We start from the raw sequence: 21,837 nt of genomic DNA on the forward strand, positions 1-21,837 counted from the left end.
ATCTACATATTCAGATTAGAGAAAGCTTCTACAGTTTCGATTTACAGTAATATTAACAAAAAAGGCAAAAATTAAGGTTTCCAGCATTGCACACTGAGATATTTTTTTTATTTTACGTATCGACGACTTGATCCATTCTGTTACAAATAAATGTTGACCTCATGTTGTCCAGATTCTACTGAAAACGTTTAACGAACGAACGCTTAAATAGTCTAAAACCAATATTGATGGCAACACAAAAAAGATAGTCTTCCGGAAGGTTAACAAGGTGAGAAGCATCCTTAAGCCTCCTAGCATGCAAGAGGTAAGTTGAAGCCCTTCTCTTTTCAGGAGATTCACCATTTTCGCTGAGAGTGTCACAGGAAAATGACGGGAAGGCATTCAAAGAAAATCTGCTGCAGACCAAATATTTACGCTCAGGATTATTTTCAAAGAAAGGATAAACATAAAATGCCCACCCACCTCCCTTTTTGTTTACTTCAAGGAAGCGTTGATCGGATTGAGCGCTCTCAGCTCTACGATAATCAACGATGCTTGAAATCCCTCTACACTTAACGCTTGACGAAGCAGGTGCGTGCCAGTCAGTCTGATTTGCAGATTTCCCTCTTACAAAATGATTAAGGCAAGGGCAGGCCTTAGCTTGCTTTACAATTTGGCCCTTGAAAAGTAACGAGATTGAGGCTACTTCACGCATCTCCAAGGACCGTTTGAGAGTTGTGTTCGTTATTACAATTAGACCAAGGATTAATAATATATTATTTCTTTGCTTATTCATAGAACCCTACAAAATATTTTTTATTCATTTACATTCCCTTTATACACAACGAAGTGATAATTGTTATTACTATCTGTCAACGTTTCGACCTGTTTATTATAAGTCATTTTAAAGGTACATTCTTAAGAAGAGTTAACGACAAATGCAAATTAATACCACATGCCAAAATACCAAATAAAAAATGCTCTTTCACAGATATGTGACAGAAAAGGTCGAAATGTTGTCAAATAATAAAGATAATGTAAGTCAAATAACAATGTAAAAAAAATGTTTTGTAGTACCATGAATTTTCAGGTTGTACGAAAAGCAAAGCCACATAATGTTTATTATTTTTTGCGCAGCAAGATATTTGAATAATCCTATCTAATTATAATCAATAGTATTCTTATTAGTTACTGAAGGAAATAATACTAATTTTAGTATTGTTCTAAACACTCCTGATTGAGAAGCCTCAGCCATTATGTAATCTTATATCATCATCTAAGTAATATTATTAATAAATAAGCTCATTTATTAGTAATAAACGAAAATCTCTAGAACTAAAAAATATTCAAGTATTCTACTAAAAAAGAAAAGAAAAATGCATTTCATCATTCATTAAAATTCTAATCACTTAATGATTGGGTTTTAAAAGTATAAAATATCATAGAACGTAAATTAGAATATTCAACTGCGTCCAGTTGTAGATATTTTCTTAAAGATTTAAAGTTATTATTGCTTCTCAATTAAGGGCCTTTGAGAGCAGCTTGAAAACCGGTCCTATTAATAATATTTAAAGACTCTGTTTCTACATTATTTATTACGAACTTAACTCTTTTACATCTAGATTGTTTATTGCGAACTTAAATAATGAAGAATAGTGTGTATATATATATATATAATTTTTTTTTTTTACAAGAAGGAAAACTCAACAATTTGGTTAGAACTGTTGCGCAATATTACTTAGTAAGGAAATAAGTAGTAGATGTTCATTAATTTTTTGGCAAGAAGGTGATTGTCAACGTGAAAACTTTACTATTTTAAGGTCTCCTAAAGTAGAAAAGAGATTGTTAGACAAGGTGAGGTGTTTGTGTGGGTATGTAGAGAAACAGAATTGCATTTTGATAAACCCAAAGCGTCCACTGATAGTGCTGAATGTGCGCTTTCGATTTCTTCTCCACCGGTGAGTTTTCTGCGATTAGGATTCACAACATTCTTAAGCTCTCCCCCAGACAAGCTGGGATGCGCGCATGACTGAGGGAGCAAGCGAACTGAGCAAGCTTACAAGGATGTTTTGGCCTATCCATCTTCCCTGCTTACATGAAACATGAAAATTATAAAATAGGCATCGCGCAGCATGGCTAGCAAAAAGACGTGCCAGCTTATCCGGATGAGTTTGTGAGAACTCTCTCAGATTTCGTTGAGTGTCTTGCATGTTTCTTCTGCATGCTTAAAGGATGTTGTGCTTCTGTTAACACAGAAAACTCACTTCACCAGTGTCATCAACAATATGCATGTCAACAAGCTTAATTGACACTTTTACTTCAGTTACTCAATGCTAAGACTAGTTAGTGTTCAGCATGTCGGAGCACATCTTCAGTTATAGAGACTTCAATAACTTGCATTAACCTCATGACAAGTCAATAACGTAAGATTAGATTAGGAGCGGGTCTGCCCTAGACTGTATAGCAGAGTTGGCAGTCCTCTTAGACTAATGGGAACCTTCTCCTCTTTACAAGACCTATTCTCACCAGTAATTTACTCAACGTCTCTGGTCTTTTTGTGCCAGGAAACTCATATAAGAAAAGTTTCCTCTTCTGTCACAATCTGCAAAAGATGCTGGACCACACTCTCAGAGGTGTTGTTTTCTGAGACTATCGTGCTCAATAAAAAAGACATAAGGCCAGATTATCGCATGATCTGGCGCACATCAAGGCCTGCAGTCACGTACCGGTGGGGCCGCTAGAAAGTATGTCAAGTCTTCGCTACTGGATCCAAAAGGGCATGTCCTAGCCCAGTGATGCATGCACAACGAGAACAGAAGAGGCTCCCATATTTGCAGATATAGAAAACAGACATATCAGAGTAGGAAGGTAACTCTACAGTCTAGTCCCTTCGCTAACCCCTCGCAACTTACCAAATCGAGGAAGTGGTAGGAGAAACTGAGAATGAGAGGAGTGAAAATATGGGAATGGCCTGAATTTCTATGTGAATTATTCACATAGAACAAGTTTTTCTTATCCAGAAATACTCGTATTTCATTTTCTTGTGCGGAAGTGCGAATATCCAATGAAGTATTCTTGTCAGCTCCACGGTTCTGTACCACCTGAGGTATAATATAAGGCCGCTCCGCTACCTTGCCTTTGCGGTCAATGGAACTTAAAATTAGTTACATAAAGAATTTTAATCCTTAAGAAAGGAAGCTGCGTGTAAATGTTCACATCCGATTTTTTGAATTTAGTGATAATATCTACATAAAGCGATCGATAGCAATACTTCCTTTATCATAAAGACTATCATAGCAGACATAGTGAGAATAGCATGGAACATCCCAAGTTACATAGAGAGATCATCCGTCCATTTGGACCAGTCTGCAAGAAGGGTATGTGCCAGAGCAAAAATATAGCGGCTCTTAACTGAATTGCTCGATTTTTTACTATTCTGCACTAGAGACAGGACCCAGAGATTTCAGACCCACTTCTCCTTGTAATAAGATAAATTTTCCTGCCCATTTTATGTCCCAACGCTATACAAATGTACTGATCAATATTCTACAACCTTGAGTTAAGATTTATTCTACTTAGCGTTGACAAAAAGTCTCAGGTTACGCTGCGGGCCCACCTCCTACTGCACCCACATCACCGTTACCCTGCTAATCTAATTGATTATCTATTAGCGCCTACCGGCTGGGAGGCTATATTAACCAGCGATACATAATTATCTCTTCAACGCCCGTCACCTGTGATTCAATTATGTTCAACTAGCTGAATCTCTAGCTGAGGGCGCTTTATTTTTATTACAACACTTACTCCTTAAGTATTGCGACCGGCGCAGTGATATGAACCAATGATTTTCATTTGAGAAATGAAACTTGAGGTATCTCATGATTTTCAGCAATGACTAGCTATAATGAATAAGGTTTTTCTTTTAAGATTGGGGTTTTGCCTATATTGATAAAGTTATTGAAGCTATATTACCTTCATATTTAAAACAATGTTAATAATTACAGAGGAATTAATTAACAGGTTACTTTGAAAGCGTAAGAAAGGGATAAACTAGTGTCAGGGTCGCCATATTTTTTTATGGTCACGGCGAATTGTAGGCCATTAATTCTGTGAGGTCTATTCAAAGATGGTATGTGTCTGTTTAGGAATCCTGAGAGATGGTTAGCCGAAATAAGGTCTTTCTTGCCTGGGTACATTCAGGGCATTGCTCTATGGGTACATTCAGGGCATTGCTCTGTGGGTACATTCAAGGCATTGCTCTGCGCGAGAAGATTCTTGAGCAGTTTTCAAGGGACCTTGACCCTTGATGTCTCGTTAGTGCGGCCATTAGTGAATGAGTGCATATATTGGTGTATATAGAAGTGGTGGGAGAAAAACCCAGTTTTCACATTAATGTGAAATGGCACACAAAAAGGGAGTCTTGTCAAAATAGCTCAAGTGAGAAAAACATAATTTTTAATAAAACAGCGAAATAATGCCAAAGATTTTCCACTATTTACAGAGCTGTATTTCGAAGTCATCACCAAATCACCTTGATGATACAAAACTGAATAATTGCAAGCACCAAAGTAAAATATACAAAACACAATTTATTACTTTAAAAAAATGCAATTAAATAATAGTTATTCCGTGAGCAGCTTACAAAATAATTATGAAAAATGAAAATTTTAATATAATTTGCGTGTTTTAGTTTTTACGTATATTTTTTTTTTTTGAAACATTGTTAATAAAGTTCACCTTGAGGTCAGGTAATTATTAATTAATGTTATTAAAAAACTATTAGTTTTTCATAAACATCCGGTATCGCTAATTATTGCTGTACTGTAGAGTGTAGAACTGATTTTTCATCTTGCTGGACCGAATGGCTGGCACAATTCACTGTCAAAATTGCCATTGTTTAAATTATACATTATACATATTGGTGCTAAACTGAGAAAGAAAACAATTTACTGTGATAAACTCCTCTGATAACTAGTGTTCGGTTAGAAGACGTGATGTTAAGAAATATTTTCTATTTGAAAATGAAAGGGATTTTCGCAAATAAAAATTTTGAAATTATCTGTAAGCTCGGAATTCTTTGCAAGCTTAACGCAATGAGCAACAATAATTTTTTTGTTTTCTGTGCATAGATTGTGATTGAACTTGGTCTTCCAACTATAATCACAGGTGTAACTTATTTAAAGTTTAGCTAATTTTACTGACCGAGTTTATAGAGACTACTTCCATCGTCAGGGAGTTTTATACGATGATTGCTAGAATATTTAACTGAATTTATGAACACACGAATTAAAGTTAAGAAGTATTCAGCCCAACAATGAAAGACCATGGTTTGGGTTCTAAACTGCAACTCATTTTAATTTAATGTAGCGCCCTTTCAATTCAATGCATTTTGTCCTATGTTTCTTCCAATGAATACCTTCCATTCCAGACATCCGATTCTGGAATGTGCTTTTCAGTAACTCATGAATTGTAGATTTTACCTTTCTCCTCTTCCTTTGATTTAAAATTTTTTCCAGCCACAAAATTCTATAGATTTGAGAATAGATGAAAATCAGAGAGTGACTATTTGGTGAATATTCCAAAAACAAGTTGTTCTTCAAATCTCTTTGTTTTCTCCTTGGCAAATATCTTCGCGGAGGGTCATTTTCCTGATGAAAAATGATTTTATTATTTTGTTTTACAATCCAGACCTCGTTTCACGAAGTTTTTTTCTGCCTTCCAGAAAACATTAATTAAGAATTTACCTGTAGATCAAACTTTTCTAGTGCGATGTTACCGGCTTCCAACCAAATGTTTTGTCTCTGGATGTAGTGATAGACCCAACTTTCGTAAGATTTTAAAAATCAAGCCCACTATCAGTTGAATTCTTTTTAAAACGATCTAATTATTGAAGCGAAATTCATTTACGCGTCAAACAAACGGCACAATGCTACCTCTAGCGATTAATAAAAGCTGGGATCCCACAATCGAGAAAAATTTGTCAAAACCGGAAACTTGAGAGCAAAAAAAATCCATGTCAAACATTTTTTAGTAGCATTTTTTTTTGCTCCAAAGCTCCAGTCCTTTGTGACTGAAATATATTTACCAAATGGACATATGTATGTATTTGGTTGTAGGGATACCTCCTACCTGTGATATCTACCTGTGCTCAGTTTTTATCCACTACAACTTGAACATTCCAGTACTTTAATCTTTCTCTTTGTGGTGATGGTAGAGAGAACTGTTGCTAGAATTTTCATGTCCCGGCCGTATGTAGTTGTACCAGAATTGGGTTCTCTAATACCTGACAAACACAACCACTGTTACTTTCTGCAAAGGTTATGCTGCTCCCATACCTTTGTGCTTTGTGTACATTACAACCTCCCTCTTCTAGTTTCAAGTTCTTCTCCCAATGTATATATGTACGGGCTTTCATAATACAAAAACAATTTTGTTATTCCTTCTGTACTTGTTTGTATGTGCTTCTTTCTCACTTTTTTTTTTTTAATTTCATAGCAACATGAGCCCACGCGCTGCTTTCTCTTACCATTCTGGACTTGTGAGTAACTAATTCTTTTCATACTTCTTCAGTCTCTAGAGAAAAAAAATTAAAGTTAGTTATTTCCTCTCGTATATGTACTCATTATATGAAATTCAAAGGAATAAGCTCAAGTGGTTTCAGAGAATGTCTCGGATATCTGAAAAGCACATTCCGGAATCTTGCACTTTCAGTCATGCTGCTTTTTTATAAATAATTTCTTTAACTTATTTAATAACCAAAAATATTATGTAAATGATATAACAGTGTCTCATTCTAGAAAGGCATCGTAGAGGAAAGTCTAATCAGCCGCTGCTTTCCACTTCCTAAACTGAATTTTCTTAAATTTTTTTAAAACTTGTTCAACCACAGACAGACAGTCACAAACACATAGGATCCATTTATTGGGCTACTTATTGTCGTACCAAAGGGAATTCAAAACGTCTATTCTCTGCTAAAACTCAAAATTGAAAACAAGCACGGATGTGACACTTCTTTGGGCAGAATATAGTAAAAATAAGTAGCTACTTAAAAAAAAAAACAAATACTACAGGACCTTAAATAAAGTTGCTAAGTGGAGAATGTTAAGAAAGATGCCAGCCAATCGCTAAGATGAGGGTTACGGGCACACTGTCACTTTTGGTGAATCACAGAGACGTTACAAAATAAAACTCTCTCTAAATATAGATTTAATGGTGTTTAACGCCCATTTAAGCGGGAAATCTGTTAGCCGCCAATAAAACCACTAACTCTTCTCCATTCTCTAAAAATCCTTTCATAATAGAATTTGCACGATGTAAAAATGTCGATCTCATAGAATGACACCTGTTAAATAATTTAATAATATTGGATTTTCTGACCTCTTTGGAAAATAATTTAATTTCAGAAAGTTTTAGTGTACTGGCTCTTGTGCGTCCATTGGCACATTTTTTTCGCTTTCTTCTTTTTAAGTTTCAAAATTAATTTTTTGCAAGAAATACATCTTTTCGGCCCCCTTATGAATTCCAAATGTGTCTGGAAATGGAACTGCCCTTTTGCAGGTTAAACAGCGAATGTAAATTGGCCAAAGAAAACAAAACTTGCAAGTAAAAGATTTGAGTCACTCTCAAAATAGATTTCTAGTCATAGAATAAAGGAAGAATTCTGGTCTAATCTAAATGTTACTTCGCTTTCCGACATAGTTAATATGGAAAACTTCTGTCAGATATCAACAGTGAAAAGCTAAAACATATGTTTATCTTCGTTAATACAGCGTTATAAATTAGATTTTCTTTGATAGCGTAAGAGGTTCTGATTTGTCTCGCTTTTTTGTTTTTGTAAGTATTTTTGTGCTTAAATAAATTATAGCAAATTCTTTTTATGGGATTGTTTGACCTGAAACAAATAATTTAATTAAATTAACTTAAATAATGGAAATTGCGGAATGTACAAATTCTAAATCGTATGGAATCGGAGCCACCTACAGCTGACAGTAGAGCCTCAACTCAGCCACTTTGGCTTGTTCTCGAACTGACGAGCATTGTCACCAATACTGCTGACGATGTCGGTGATTCATTTTCCACTTTCTTATTCCATTTAGAAATCTTTTGGTCCAATCAAACAAGAGGGAGAAGGACAGGCTGAATGGAATTTCTTTTCAAGCTAACTTCGTTCGACACCAAAGCTTCAACCATTTCGGTTTAATGGCTTTAGTTGTAGATGTAATTATTATTAGCTTATCTTCTACGTACTTCCCCTAAAATGTCCGGTTCTGAAATATTTAGCGTATAAAATGTATAAGCACTCAGTTATCAGCCATTATTTCTCTCCCTAACACACTTTCTCGCGCTCAAAATTGTGTGGGTGTTTAAAGTAATTTGTGCGGATGATGGGAGCCTGGAGGTTAACTGGCTTGAACAAGCGTGTTAGGGTGGAAGAAGTGCTAAAAGGTCACACAGGTGAGGTAGAGGGAGAAAAGACGACAATCCATCCACCAAGACGGTCGGAATACCCGGCCGGTGTAGGGGGAAGCTTACAAAGACGCGGATCGATCTTGGTGGGTAGTTCTTTGTCATGGAGTGTGCTGTGCTGTACAGTGTGGGTGGCTGGTTATGTATGTATATAACTATATATAGGTAGAAGCCCGCGAGGAAGCCCTAATAGTGGGAACAATCTGCAAATCTGTAAACACAGCATGTGCCAAACAAAACAATCTTTCCCCCACCAATCACGGCAACGGCCGTGCTCTTTTGTCTTTTTCCAGCTATGAAATGCAGGCTGGTGGAGTTGAAGCAAGATAAACTTTTTGAAGCTCTCTCTACGTTCAGTGATATTAATTTTCAATTTGACCGAAATTTGTTCACTTTTTTTCCTTTTGTTTTTGTTTGTGTTGAAATGTAGGTTAGCTTTTATTTTTTTTGGGCCATCTGTTCCTACATGAATACTTTTTTTTAGAGTTTTGAAGAGTTCTTATTAAATAAATGTTTTATAAAAATAATTACCTCATCTCGTCTACAGATAATGTCAGTTTTTTTAAAAGTTTTGAAAACTTTTTACATTGTTCTTCTACTCAGAAAAGTTGTATAAGCACTCATGTGACCACAATTCTCAAGGTCCTCTTTGAACTCCTTACCGCTAACTGGCTTCAATCATTTAGAAAGTTTTGAGATAAGGATAAAGTCACACAGTTTCCGTTAAAGTGCTTTCCATGAAAGAAATAAAAAAAGTGGTAGGTTATTGCCTGAGCTAACAGTTTACAAAAGTTAAAATAATTGCCCAAGAGAATCACTCGAAAAATAAAGTGAAGTGTCAGGTTCTAGCAATATACTGTTTAATACTTACTAGTATTGATGCATAGTAACACAGTTCGCTTGAGTAGCACTCGTGGAGCGAAGGTTAGGATTGCAGTTCATGACAAGGAATCAATATTCCAGAAAAAAGTTTCACTTATATTGTTGTGCTCAAAACAGGTAAAAAACAAATTTGCACTTGACATTTTACAGTCTTTAAAATGGTACCTAACACTAAAATCACAGTTGAATGGATGTCATTTTCAAGCAAAGTTTAGAGAAAACCGTCCGGACCAGTTTCAAGAACATTTCAGAAAAGTCTAAAACCAATTAACTGAGGCGCTACTTCCGGATAGGAAATTTATTTAAAAAAAAAAAAAAAAACTTCTTATTCGATATCTGGAAGGATTTCAGACAGCTGGAGGGGCTTACGGTTGCTTCATTTAACAAGGCTTTAAGAAATCAATGCTATTTTTAAAAAGTAATTGACCGTTGACTATGAAATCTTGCTATTGTATGGTGCTATTATTAAAGTGAAATGGCCGGTAACGCTTAAGTAATTTATGAGTATATTGATCTATTATCTAATAGCTGAAAATAACTGTTCGCTGACTATTTACTACTTCAGTCCTAGGGTCAAAATTAGCCTAATGAACATGTCGAAAATAACATTTTTAGCTTTTTATTTCCACGTTTAGAGGATTCATTAATGATTTTGAAAAAAATTAAATTTTGGACAAGAAAAAAACTATTTCCTCTGTACGTAACATTAAAATTCTTGTCTAGAATACTGTTTGGACACGCCTGGCTCCAAAATGATGAAAAAGCATTGTAAGCTTAATGAGGCTATCGGATGATCGCTAGATTGCTGTCATTCGCTTTCTTCTGTCGTTGAAACTAATCTATGCAAGACATCTCATATTATTTGCATACTGAAATATTATTAATAAATGAACAAATTAGTGTTTCATCCACTTGGGTGGAAATATTGCAGTTCAACCCAGCAGGGAAAGTAGGTGTTTGCTGGAAGAGTAGAGGCTGCTGTAGAAGAGCCCAGTTCTACATAATAAACTAAGATCTAAGAACTGAAAGATCGTTCCGCCGCAGTGATGGAGAAGGAGGTTAAGAATTGGTCGCACGCGGCTGACATATGATTGTTTGGCCAAACAATAATCTGTGGAACTTGCCTGATGAAGTCGACTGCTTGTGATGCAGAGGGTTTGCAACTTTCAACTCTAACTCAACTCAATATTGAACGTTTGAAAGCGCATTAGTTTTCTTATTGTTTCAACAAGAGAATTTACAAAATACCATTCCTATTAAGGAACGAATAAAGTTTGAAATACTCTGCATTTGGACTGAAACTAAGAATGCTATGGTATATCAAATATCCAGCCACTGCTGACATTATAAAAGGAATAAAGATCGACGACAGATTATCTAGGCCAACCACACAATCCATTAAATTTGAGATATCGCTTTAATATTGAACGTTTGAAGAATTTCTAAAAATAACCCTCCCATTCATGGTACACTGGCACTTGCTGTGTCGGATATAATAAAACAAAATGACAGACGCTTTATAGACTATCTTTTGCTGGTAGAAGACCTCATTAGGAATTTTAATATTGTAGTAATGTGCTTGACTATTTCTTCTAAACTAAATTTTCTTCCAGAATTATAACAAATGCTACCACGCTCGTTTTGGGTGTTCATAAAAAAAAAAATCATTTTTTGGAACATATGCTTAGGGAAAAGCTTTGAAAACATTCACATATTCTTAAGGTATAGAAAGGTACAGTTCTGTATTATCACAGAATTAATTAACTCATCAAAACAAAGAAAAAAGAATTTTAAAGGCTAACCTACACACCTTTCTGCACAAATACGGAAACACAAAATTTTGCATAAAAACTGTTTACAAACATTTAAAACAGTATAACTCGTGTTTTATGTTTTACAAATAGGATGGAAAAAGTACGTGTTTTAAAGACTCAGCAAACCTTAATTACTTTAATTGAATAATTGTATAACTGAGCACTCGGAAGGTGCTTCACTTTGGTCTAGTTTGTTCATCATCATCACTATTTCCAGCCACACTGACGCCAGAATCTTCAGCGTTATACTTTAAAACTTTCTAGATATTTTCAGCATAATCGTTCCTAATTTGAAAACTGTTTCACATCTATCTTTTTTTTTCGTTCTCCTTTCCAAGAGTATGCAGCCAACAATCATGTGAGTCGGTTCGCATTCGGGCAGGCTTAGGCTGGAAACATAGTGGAGCGGCGAGCAAAGCGGCGATGATAGCAAGGAGCAAAGCGGCGAAATCAAACACAAGTTAACATATGGGACCGCGCATAGTGGCGAGCAAAGCAACTCTATCTATTTCTAGTTTTTGTTTTTGCCGCTTTGCTCTTCGCTATCATCGCCGCTTTGCCCGCCGCTCCACTAAGTTTCCAGCCTTAGGGATGAATGGGTCCTTCGTTGTAAGTCACACCTCTTTGCTCAGATGTTTAGGGCGAGCCCAAAAAAACTTTCACCATACTGAGGTTTGGTACTCGCGTAAGCAAACACATTGTTTTTGAATTTCTATTGTCATGATGAATGTCATAGTAGGGTAAAACTAACCTGTCTCACGACGGTCTAAACCCGTACATCTACGTATTAATCAGTAAGTTTTTTATTGCAATTAAACATTTTATACATAGTTCAAATTTAGAGCTTCAGTACGTGCTTTTAAAATGAGCTTCGCAACACCGAAGGTAGCAATGATATAATTAGGATTATAGTTCAACTTTGACTACCTTGTGGGGTTTAGAGCTTTTCTGCTTTCCTAAACTAAACTAAATTAAAAATGTTTTATTTACGGTTTCCTGCTGAGCAGCAAAATATTGGTTCATAATCGCAAGGTTTCGAACTTTCAAATGGCATCTAGCTATTAGCACAAGAACTACTGCTGACCGCATGATTCAGATGATACTAGAATTGTCAGATCTCGTATTTATTTAATTTCAATTTTTCACCATGCCGCCCCCGACTAGTTCTAATTGGGAATCCCCGATTCCTGAGCGTTTACACCAGAAGATGTCCATCCATCTCCTTTTTCACAAATTCGTCGTTTAGTATAATCTTATTTGTCGCGTGGAGGACATGACGTCAGATCTGCTGCTAGCACTATCCCTACTCTATCTGACGTCATGAATATCGACCCAGTTGTGTTGGAGAGGCCATTGAGATGGAATTCATTCAAGAAAAGCAACAGCCTCTACCCTCGACCAGCCAACCGTCCAACACCAGAAATACGAGTTCCTCTAGCTCTTGCGGCTTTCAGCTAAAAATGGCACCCACAGTCTTGCATGCATAAATTCTGCTGGCAATTAGTTAGCCATTGTTTGACCCCATACATCTCTGTCATTATTAATATAATAAATTTGCAATTAAATTGTAATGTACCTTCCAATCCCATACATAATATTAAGGAGAATTAATTAGTCGCGAGATTTTGGTCGAGTATAAAATGGCCACAGCGAAAATGTGGATTTCTTGAAGGGTTTTCCGCGATTTCCTTGAAACTGATTGTTTAAAATTTTATGCACTACTTATAAGTAAGACAGCCTTTAAATATGGTTTGTATTTTTGGTAAATTTACTATCGGGAGGTCCCGGGCAGGGAGTGTCCTTCAGTCTACCTAACGATGTTTCAGAAATATATACTAGCCCTGTAGTTTCCTATTAGGCTTAAATAACGAGACAAACCTGTTTTTGAGCGCAAAAATGCAGCATATATCAGGTACATAATTACGAAATGTGCGCTTCTGGGATAAATGGAATCTGAATGTAGAGAACTGCATCAAAAGATTAGCGCGTCTCTGCTTTTAGCACGTGCGGAAATTAACTCCTCTAGGAAAATCTCCGGAAGTGCTTGGATAAGTGCAGCACCCTAGAGAAAAAAGCGCTAATTATTTTGAAGGGAAAACCTATAATTCCTCAGTTATTTTGCCAATGCCAGTATTTGTATTGTTTCTTTCCTATTTGAGTGAGTGTTTAAAAAACCCCGTTGTAGTTTTGCACGTCACCACGGCTTACTCTACCCCAATAAAATATCCACAATTATAAGTGAGAATTCAATAACTTTATAAAATGCAAAGATTGAGGATATTTATAAGTAGAATTCTTGAAAGGGAAGGTCATATCCCCCCCTATGAGTTTTTTTTAGAATTAAAAAAACAACTCAATAAATGTGAGAATTGCCGAGTGCTCCGACTCGAATGTATTGTCACGCTACCTCCCAACATATTTCTTGTTTCACGCCACCACACATATTTGTAATATTGAGGACTGCCACTTCTACAGCAACATCACAAGTACGCAAGGAAATGGGCCAAAAAACGAAATATGCTATTGCTATGTAAGCAGATAGGGAACAACCCACATTGATACCGAAATGGTAGACCCAACCTTGGCTTTATTGATAAATCTGTATTGCCGCAATATAGAAGGCAGCAGAGTTGAGTATTTTGAATAATGTCCAGCAAAGATCTGAGATTTTTCTTTGATGCTGTAATGCCAACCTCTCAGACCAATATAATCGAGAGATCTGTTTCCAACGGTAATCTTTTTCACAGGTTTATCCCCTCTAGGATTTACTTAGTTTTCTTTTCTTTTTTCATGTATGTGTTTTTTATGACATTTGTATTATTTTCTTTTCTAAAAGTCCATGGCGATGGTTTCCATGTTTTTTCTTAACTAAAACAAACACCATTTCACCAACTACTAATCTAATTCATTATGGGGAGTAATGGCACAAAGACGGACTCTTTCACAAAACCTACCTTAGAAAAGTCACGTGGACCTGGAGCGGCTACTACATTTACCATCTTCTTGTTCTCAATGTTTGAAACAGAACTCCAAAATTGCACGATCATGGACTTGCTCTGACTAGCTATTCACACAGATGTCTTTCCGGACACAGTGATGCTCATAGGTAGCGGGCAACCTAGGTATACGATACTAAAATACTGATGAAAACAAGAGCACCTACTGAAATGTAACTTCTCCTTGTTCGCGGCTACAATCTTTCAAGGTCTTGCACGTAACCTCTCTTGAACACCGTTTCTTTAAAACAGAACAACTTACCCTAAGCCACGGCTAAAATTATGTTGCAAAACTTTGCCAATACATATCTTTAATAAGACTGACTACATATCTTAGTAGCAAAGATTTAAACTTCGTCTAATAATATTCGTAAATTTATAAGATCCGAATATTTCCTCTTAATTCAAATTTGAGCCAGATATTTTCCATTTCTAGCTGCTGAACACAAGTTGATATGTATTATACTCAGCATATAAATACACACAAGACAAGACAATTTCCATTTAAGTCCTGGACGTTCCGTTGTAAAAAAAAAAAATCAATAATTGAATTAGTGCTTTCGTTCATCACAGTAACTTGGAATATTAATCCAGCTGCATCCCAGCTCCTCTTTAATCCAGTAATCCTCCATCTAACACTTGTCTCTACAGTTTTATCTCCTTCGTTAACTTCGCATAGTTTTTTTTAAAGCTTTTAAGAAGAATAGATTTGTTCATTTCTTTTTTTATTCAATCGGATTTCAATTCTACCATTCGAATGAATTAGATCTCAGGAAGTGAATTGATGTAAGAGCTTTTAATGATTATAGACTCTCTTCTGGTTTTTAACGTTTGAAATCTGGAAAAGAAAACTTTGAAGATAGCAGCATTTTCATGAAAAATGGAATTGTTACTTATACTACTTCTTCTTACTACAAATTGTTACAATTTTACAAATAATTTGCCAATACTTTTTTTTAACTAGTCATTACTAATGTTTTTTAATTGTTTTTGTCAAGCTTTTAACCGAGAAACTAGTTGATCTTAAGGACTTACTCGTATACTGATTTTTGGTGTGACTATACAATAAATATTTCGAGCTGTACTAAAGCTTCTCTCATGAGGATTGAAATCCCGTGCTTTACGAAGCTTCTCCAGGACCCCCCCCCCAAAAAAAAAAACAATAGAATAGTTTGAAACTGTAGAATAACACTGTCTACACAAAAACCGCGATGAATTCATCCCACGTTGTCAGACGATAATAAAGACTAACTCTATAGCCCCCCTGAAGACTTCGCTGTCTCCGTTTGCACAATTAATACCTCCTCTTAAAATAATGAATATAGAAAGTAAGTTCTCGGAGAGTTTGTTACACCCAGATGGCCATTATTTCAAATTAAAAGTGTAGAATTTTTGACAGCCCTAAGTTTTCATCAGATAAATATATATAGATGATTTATTTAAAGGCATCTGGTAGTCGAGTTTGCCTCCAATAACACTTCACAATCAATTTTTTAGATACTTTAGAACCGCCCACTTTTTACTGGAAAAACTTGAGGAGGAATTCCCGTGCTGTATAAATCTGGCCTTTTAACGAGCCCAACTTAGTGTTACACCAGTGTCTCAATGGGTCCAGGTGGGATCGGTGGGTCATTTCTGAGCAGACTGTGACAGAAGGAGAGGAGTCGAACTTTTAGATACAGAACATTCACTCATATTCAGTTTAATCCACAAAAACCCCAACAATAGTTCCCCGCCGCTGTTTATCCTCAAAGAATGTATTTAATCTGATTCTACTAGAGATTATTAACATGTTCGCGCAAATAGGAAGTACAGCTTTATTTCTTGTGAACCTCATTGTCCGATCTTTATAATCGTACAAGCAATGATGTTCGAAATACTTATATGCAATAAGCAGTAGGAATTTACTGCAGGTTTTACTTCAAAAATGATTACTTTCGTTTCTGAACCTTATTGTCAAAACGCCCTACAGTTTGATAAACGTTAACATAAAGTTTGGCTTCAACCCAAAGGCGAAAATGATGAAACTACTGTTGAAATTTACTTTTTAAAGTGTTCATCTTTTACTCATAAATTTACTCAATATATTTTTAGATTTGGTTTAAATTCGTGCAGAGTTTAAAATATCCATTCTTTTCTGTTCTAGAGAGAAGCTAAAGCCTGGTCTCTTTACAACCGGAGATACTAAAAAAGACTGTCTTAACTTGTTTGGAAAACTTATACGAACCAAGAATATAGAATCCTTACAAGAAGAGGATGAAACATTGGGTAGAAAATCCAGTAAAAATAAACTTAAGGTGAGTATGATGAATTTTAATAAAGAAGCTTTTTCTACTAAACTAGCGCAAAAGTTGGCCTTGTCTAGTAGAACATAGCCTACAGTAATGATAAAGATATCTGGAGGGCCCACACTTTTTGCTTAATAAAATGGTTTTTAACATCAAACTTAATTCTGCTGTTTTTTTTTTTTTTGTTTTTTTTTTGGCCTCTCTGCTGTTAGGAACTGAGATAGTAGGTGGAGAAATTGTGAGAAACAGATTATTTTGTGAATAAGGAATAAATCATAATTATGAAAGGTTATTACGTGCAAAGCCGAAACGATGAAGTATATCTTAGCGTGGTTATTCTTGAAAAGATCGTTTTTTGACAAACAACTATTTCTTCTAAGATCATTCTAAATGTCCAGTGAAGCTGGAGAGTATCTGAGAGAAATATGTTACCAAAATAAAATATGAAGAAAACATATAATATAAATAGCACGAGCAAAGTATATAAAAGTTAAAAAAAATCATCATTCCTTCATGATAGTGATCAAGGAAGACGAGCGATCAGAGGGGTGGCCCGCAAAGCAAGGTGTATTATGTGGCACTAGGTTCGATAGGCTAGGCCTTGGGTTTTATTTAATGGATAATAACAGAAATTTATAGCAAAGTACGTTTGTTAACTGTCTGCGACCATATCAGCTAGCTTGGAAGATGGACCGTCTGAAATTACTTTACTTAATTTTTACTTTCATGATTCTCCAAACCGGTAGAGGGCATTGCGTGCATTTTCGCTGTCTCGGAGTCGAGTCATCGGATGAGATTAGGACTATTCGAGCGGATTTGGTTCACTGTAACAAATATCTGGGCTTAAATATCTACTTTTAATAAAGTATTCTCTCAAAATAACCATTGAAAATAATTAAAATTTCTTTAAATGCTTCAGATTAAAAATTAAATATTGAACTAAGTTATGAGGCCAATTTGCTATGAAGTTTAGTTGCCCTTGAATAAATATGGACTTTGGTGAGCACAAGTTGAAATAAAGTATCAAGGCTCTTGTGCTTCAGTTTAACAATCAAGTCTAACCTCCCTCAATATTTGATAATCTTACAAAATTCTTTTATTACAGAATCTACGTTTAAAATAACTTTTACCAGAAAAGTATTTAAAATAAAAGTAATGTGTACTTATGTGTGGATAATCAGTATAGAGAATTTTGAGAAAATCGATGCAGCTGTTTGATTGATCGATACTGAAGCAGTGTGAGCTGTGAGATGTTTTTTTTTTTTTTTTTGGCGCATCAACATCTGAGGTTATTAGCGCCCGGAGCTTTTTCCAGTGCACTGCCGGCCTCCGGACAGTGTTCTCTCGTTACAGACAACACTGTCCATCACCGGACAGTGAGCTGTAAGAAGCTCCTAGGAAGAGAAAATCTAAGGGTCAGCTGCTGGATTCGAACCCGGGACCTCCGCGTGGGAGTCCAGTATGCTAACCTCATAGCTAATCCCTTCCCTAGCTGTGAGATGTTATTTCAAATTTTAAAATTATGTTATTTGTTTCATTTTAAACTCTCAATTGACATTATCTCTTATATTAAAAGCGAAATTTCATCGTCACTTTGTGGAAAATTTAATGTTCTTTCTAAATTTGATGTAGCTTTATCTAGGTATTAACGCCATTTGTTTGGATAACAGTCGTGTAGCAATAAAAAATTATAAAGCTGACCATTGTATTTGTGAGCTTCTTGTTGCAAAAAGGTGAGGAACCGTCAACTTTCTAACGACCTATCCAACCTTGTGCATCCTGAGTGATATATTTTAATAAGTTTTATGTTTTTATTTAGCAATAAATTTCATTTAGCAGATTTTAATAAATTGATAAACTTTAGTGACCCAGATTTGGGTTGAAAACTTCCTCTAAATCAAGGAATTCAAAGAAAACTTTTCTCGCACCGTCTGGTAGTAGGAACTTACACAGAACGTTCTGGTAGAACTCACCCCGTAGAACGTTCACTGGTGCTAAATATATTTATGTTTCATATACTGAGCTTTTGTAATGCAAGCTTCAAATTTAGTTAGTAGACGCTTCAGGCCTCTGATAAAGTGAAAGGCAACATTTTAACTTCATTCTATTTTTTAAAGAAACCTATTTCGTCTCGCCTATTGATTAGTACCAAATGAATTTAAATGTATTTTTCTTTACAGAAATGTCTAACTACGTTGGATCTCACTTCGCTAGGGGTAGGCAGTTGTGTAGCGACAGGCATGTACCTTGTTGCTGGCATGGTGGCGAAAAATTTTGCCGGACCAGGAGTTGTTGTGTCCTTCATTATAGCTGCACTGGCTTCACTCTTCTCTGGTAAATTTATTTTATTATATTTTTTTATTATTATTAATTGATTTGAGTAAAACTGAAGGATCACTAGTATGGCGTCAGTCAAGAAATCGTTTGTATCCTAGAAAACACTACCCACAACACATTTGGCAGATGAAATGGTGCGCTACGTTTCGGCTTCCGCCTGTTCGCTGATTGTTTTTGTGGTACACCTACATCAGCAATAAATCGGCCCATACTTTAGACTGTTTTTAAAGCGATATAAAAATTGCAACGAAATTAGTTTTCGATTTTTCACCTTCAAACAAAGCGGCCCCCGTCCCGCACAAAGCTTTCGCTTAATTAAAAAATATTGATGTAACATGTCCAATACTCTTTCATCTGATGATATATACCTCCACGATGTCACCTACCTCGTCACTACTTTAATTTCCAATCGCCCAACCCTATTGGCAATTTCAATGTTTTTATCTGTAGTCGCAGTTTTAGGCGTATGTTTGAAGAAACGAGCCGACTTCTTACGCTATGAACTCTTTATCAACTTTAGTTCAATTTCTGTTCTTTAGTTCAATCCTTCATAAACGATTGTTGAGACTTGATATTCCAGTTAATCAATATCGTCGAAGTTTTCAAAACATTTTTGCTTTTAAAAGCCGTTTAAAGAAATCTTTTCAACAGTTTTAGATACTATTGAAGTACGTTATTGCAATAAGTGCTTCAATATAAACATTTTAATTGTTAACAATGTCATTTCTATACAAGAACCTCTCATATTCTATGATTTTGCAATATTAAAAAAAAATCCAACCTTACATTATACGATAAAACTACTTTTTCGTAGTCGGGGTACGCATTAGCAACACTTTCTCTTACTAACGAAAAGAAGAAGTAATAATCAACTAGGAACTCAATCCCCTTTTTCCCTGTGAGAAAACTCGGAGTTTTATTCTAAAATTTGATCCTAACTAGCTAATGTAAATTTATTATTTCCTTTGTTGCCCAAACAATCTCTCTGTTTTCCATTTTCCACTCAATCACACACTCGCACTCATTGCGGTAGTTCAACTCGGGGTTCTCAAAATAGGAGCAATGCTGACAACTTTCTGGAAATTGTATTTTCTCTTCACTTACTCTGAGAAGAATTATTGGAAGCTTGCAAAATTTAAGAAGAATGTAAGAAAAGGTCTATTAAATGAAAATGCATATAAATTCGCAAATAGCATTCACATTAAAATAAAACAAAGAATAGGAATTTTCCTATCTGAAAAACAAAAAAGTAAAATAAAAATACTGGTAATAATGAATCAATGAAATTAAATATAAAAGCTTAGTATGGCGGGGTATCATCTGTCTGCCAGACAACATTTAAGAGGTAAATCTTAAAACATGGGAAATGTTTTTGAGTCCCCAGCGTAACGAACAAATATTTTAGTGGATCTCGTTCTCTAACTCTCATTCTCTCTCAGAGAGTCAGCCTTCGAGCGATCTTGGTAATGAATAACTTAGACTAACCTGAGAGAAAACTGTTATCCTCAAATACCATCCTATCTAGAAAACAAGTCATTTGATTCACTTCCGCCCTGTTTTAAAATCGTTCTCAGTTTCAATTAGAGAGAAACAATACATTAAAAATTCTACAAGCCTCAGGAGGTTAACCTTGTCATTCAATTTTTTTAAAGCTTTTAATTGTCAGCTACGTACGTAGCTTCTCCCAAAATTGAAACTTCTGAATACCACAAACATATTAAATTCAATCTTTCTTTCCGCCAAAAAGCCGCGGATTCTGCTGATAAATCTTTTTCTTCATTAATAAAGTATTAAGGAATAAGTCCCTTAAGTCTTCTTCATAAATCTTTCTTCGTATCTGGAGTTCCTCATGTGTACTTTGTGTCACTCTTCTATTTTTGTTTTTTGTACTTAATCTTGCGAAAGCTCGAAAATATAGTTCTTTCCATTTTTAATGATTTTCAGATTCTTGTGTCTTTTGCTCCTAGTGATTTAGATCAAGCTTTTTCCAACTTAAATACGAAATTCGTTCAGTTTACTCATTGGTTTATTTAAAATGTTATGAAACTTCGTTTACCGGAGTTCTTTCAATATGATCAAACACCTTAAATATTCTGGGTTACCAGAGACACAAGGTTTTTTTCTCGGGGTTTCGTTCATCCGAAGCTGTGAGTTTTCGTTTAATCTATCCTGGCCAAACAACAAATCGGAACTACAAACAATCCCCCGCAAACAAAGAAGGCTTTCTTTCCGTTCATAAGGGTCCTCAAATATACATTTCAGATGAAAACAAAATAGAAAATCCGAGCGAAAATTATATGATTAGCAATTTGCCCTGGATATATCAGTCAAGCGCTCCAGTTTCTCTTTGATGAGGTATGAAATAGCAAAGTAAAAGAAAATACGCATAGATAGCTGAGGGTAGCAAAAAGGTCACTTTGGCCGCTATTGATCAATAGAAATGGCCTTCATGTTACTCAATTTAATTCCTTTATGCAAATAAGTCTGCTGGGCCAAGCGTTCTCTCGGCCGAGTCGTCTTTTTCGATATTGGTACTTGCCATAGAACATAAAAGAGATAATGTCTGCTGCTAAACTTCACCAGGTTATATTCTCATTTAAACCCTTTAAACAGAGAAAGTAAAAATAGCTTAGATTACAGTATACTCTCACAACGAATGTCGACGAAGACAATGTGCAAACATTATTGGAAAATACATTTTTAAGTTAAGTATTTTAGAATGTAATTAGATCATTATCATGCAATTTCACTTTGGAAAGAAAATTATCGACTAAATCTGATAAAGTCTGGGTTTTAAACAAAGCTTTGTTAGCAATGCTCTCTGTTAATAAATATGTTAATGAGAAAACAAACTTAAAATCAAAAAAATCTTCTAGAAATGAGTTTCCTGTACAACATAGTTTGAAACTTATTTTGGAAAAAAATATCTCTCGAAGCCGCAAACGCCGCTTCCGAAATTAATCAAATTCAAAAAAAAAGAATCTCTGTTCTTGCTTATTCTACACCAAGTCCAGTCCAAACTATTCAAATTGAGCATCGGAGTAAATAAAGCCAGCCAACCTTCATTCTTGGGTT

General features: G+C 35.4%; 1 protein-coding gene across 2 annotated transcripts in view; it reads left to right on the plus strand.

Moving 5' to 3' along the window:
• The window catches only part of LOC141448767 (solute carrier family 7 member 14), a 71,940-nt gene that overhangs the window by 28,751 nt on the left and 21,352 nt on the right, over nucleotides 1-21,837 (plus strand). Inside the window, exons 1-3 of one of the 2 annotated variants that reach the window (XM_074117369.1) lie at nucleotides 6,383-6,517; nucleotides 16,284-16,434; nucleotides 18,606-18,759. In XM_074117369.1, the coding sequence (XP_073973470.1) occupies nucleotides 18,666-18,759 (94 nt within the window). In that variant the 5' untranslated portion in view covers nucleotides 6,383-6,517; nucleotides 16,284-16,434; nucleotides 18,606-18,665. Of the gene's footprint in view, nucleotides 1-6,382; nucleotides 6,518-16,283; nucleotides 16,435-18,605; nucleotides 18,760-21,837 lie in introns of those variants that run through there. The other variant, XM_074117368.1, reaches the window with a different exon arrangement.

The sequence above is a fragment of the Rhodnius prolixus genome, unplaced genomic scaffold (genome assembly GCF_049639745.1).
Source record: "Rhodnius prolixus isolate KJV_2025 unplaced genomic scaffold, Rpr scaffold_2, whole genome shotgun sequence".
Lineage (NCBI taxonomy): Eukaryota > Metazoa > Arthropoda > Insecta > Hemiptera > Reduviidae > Rhodnius > Rhodnius prolixus.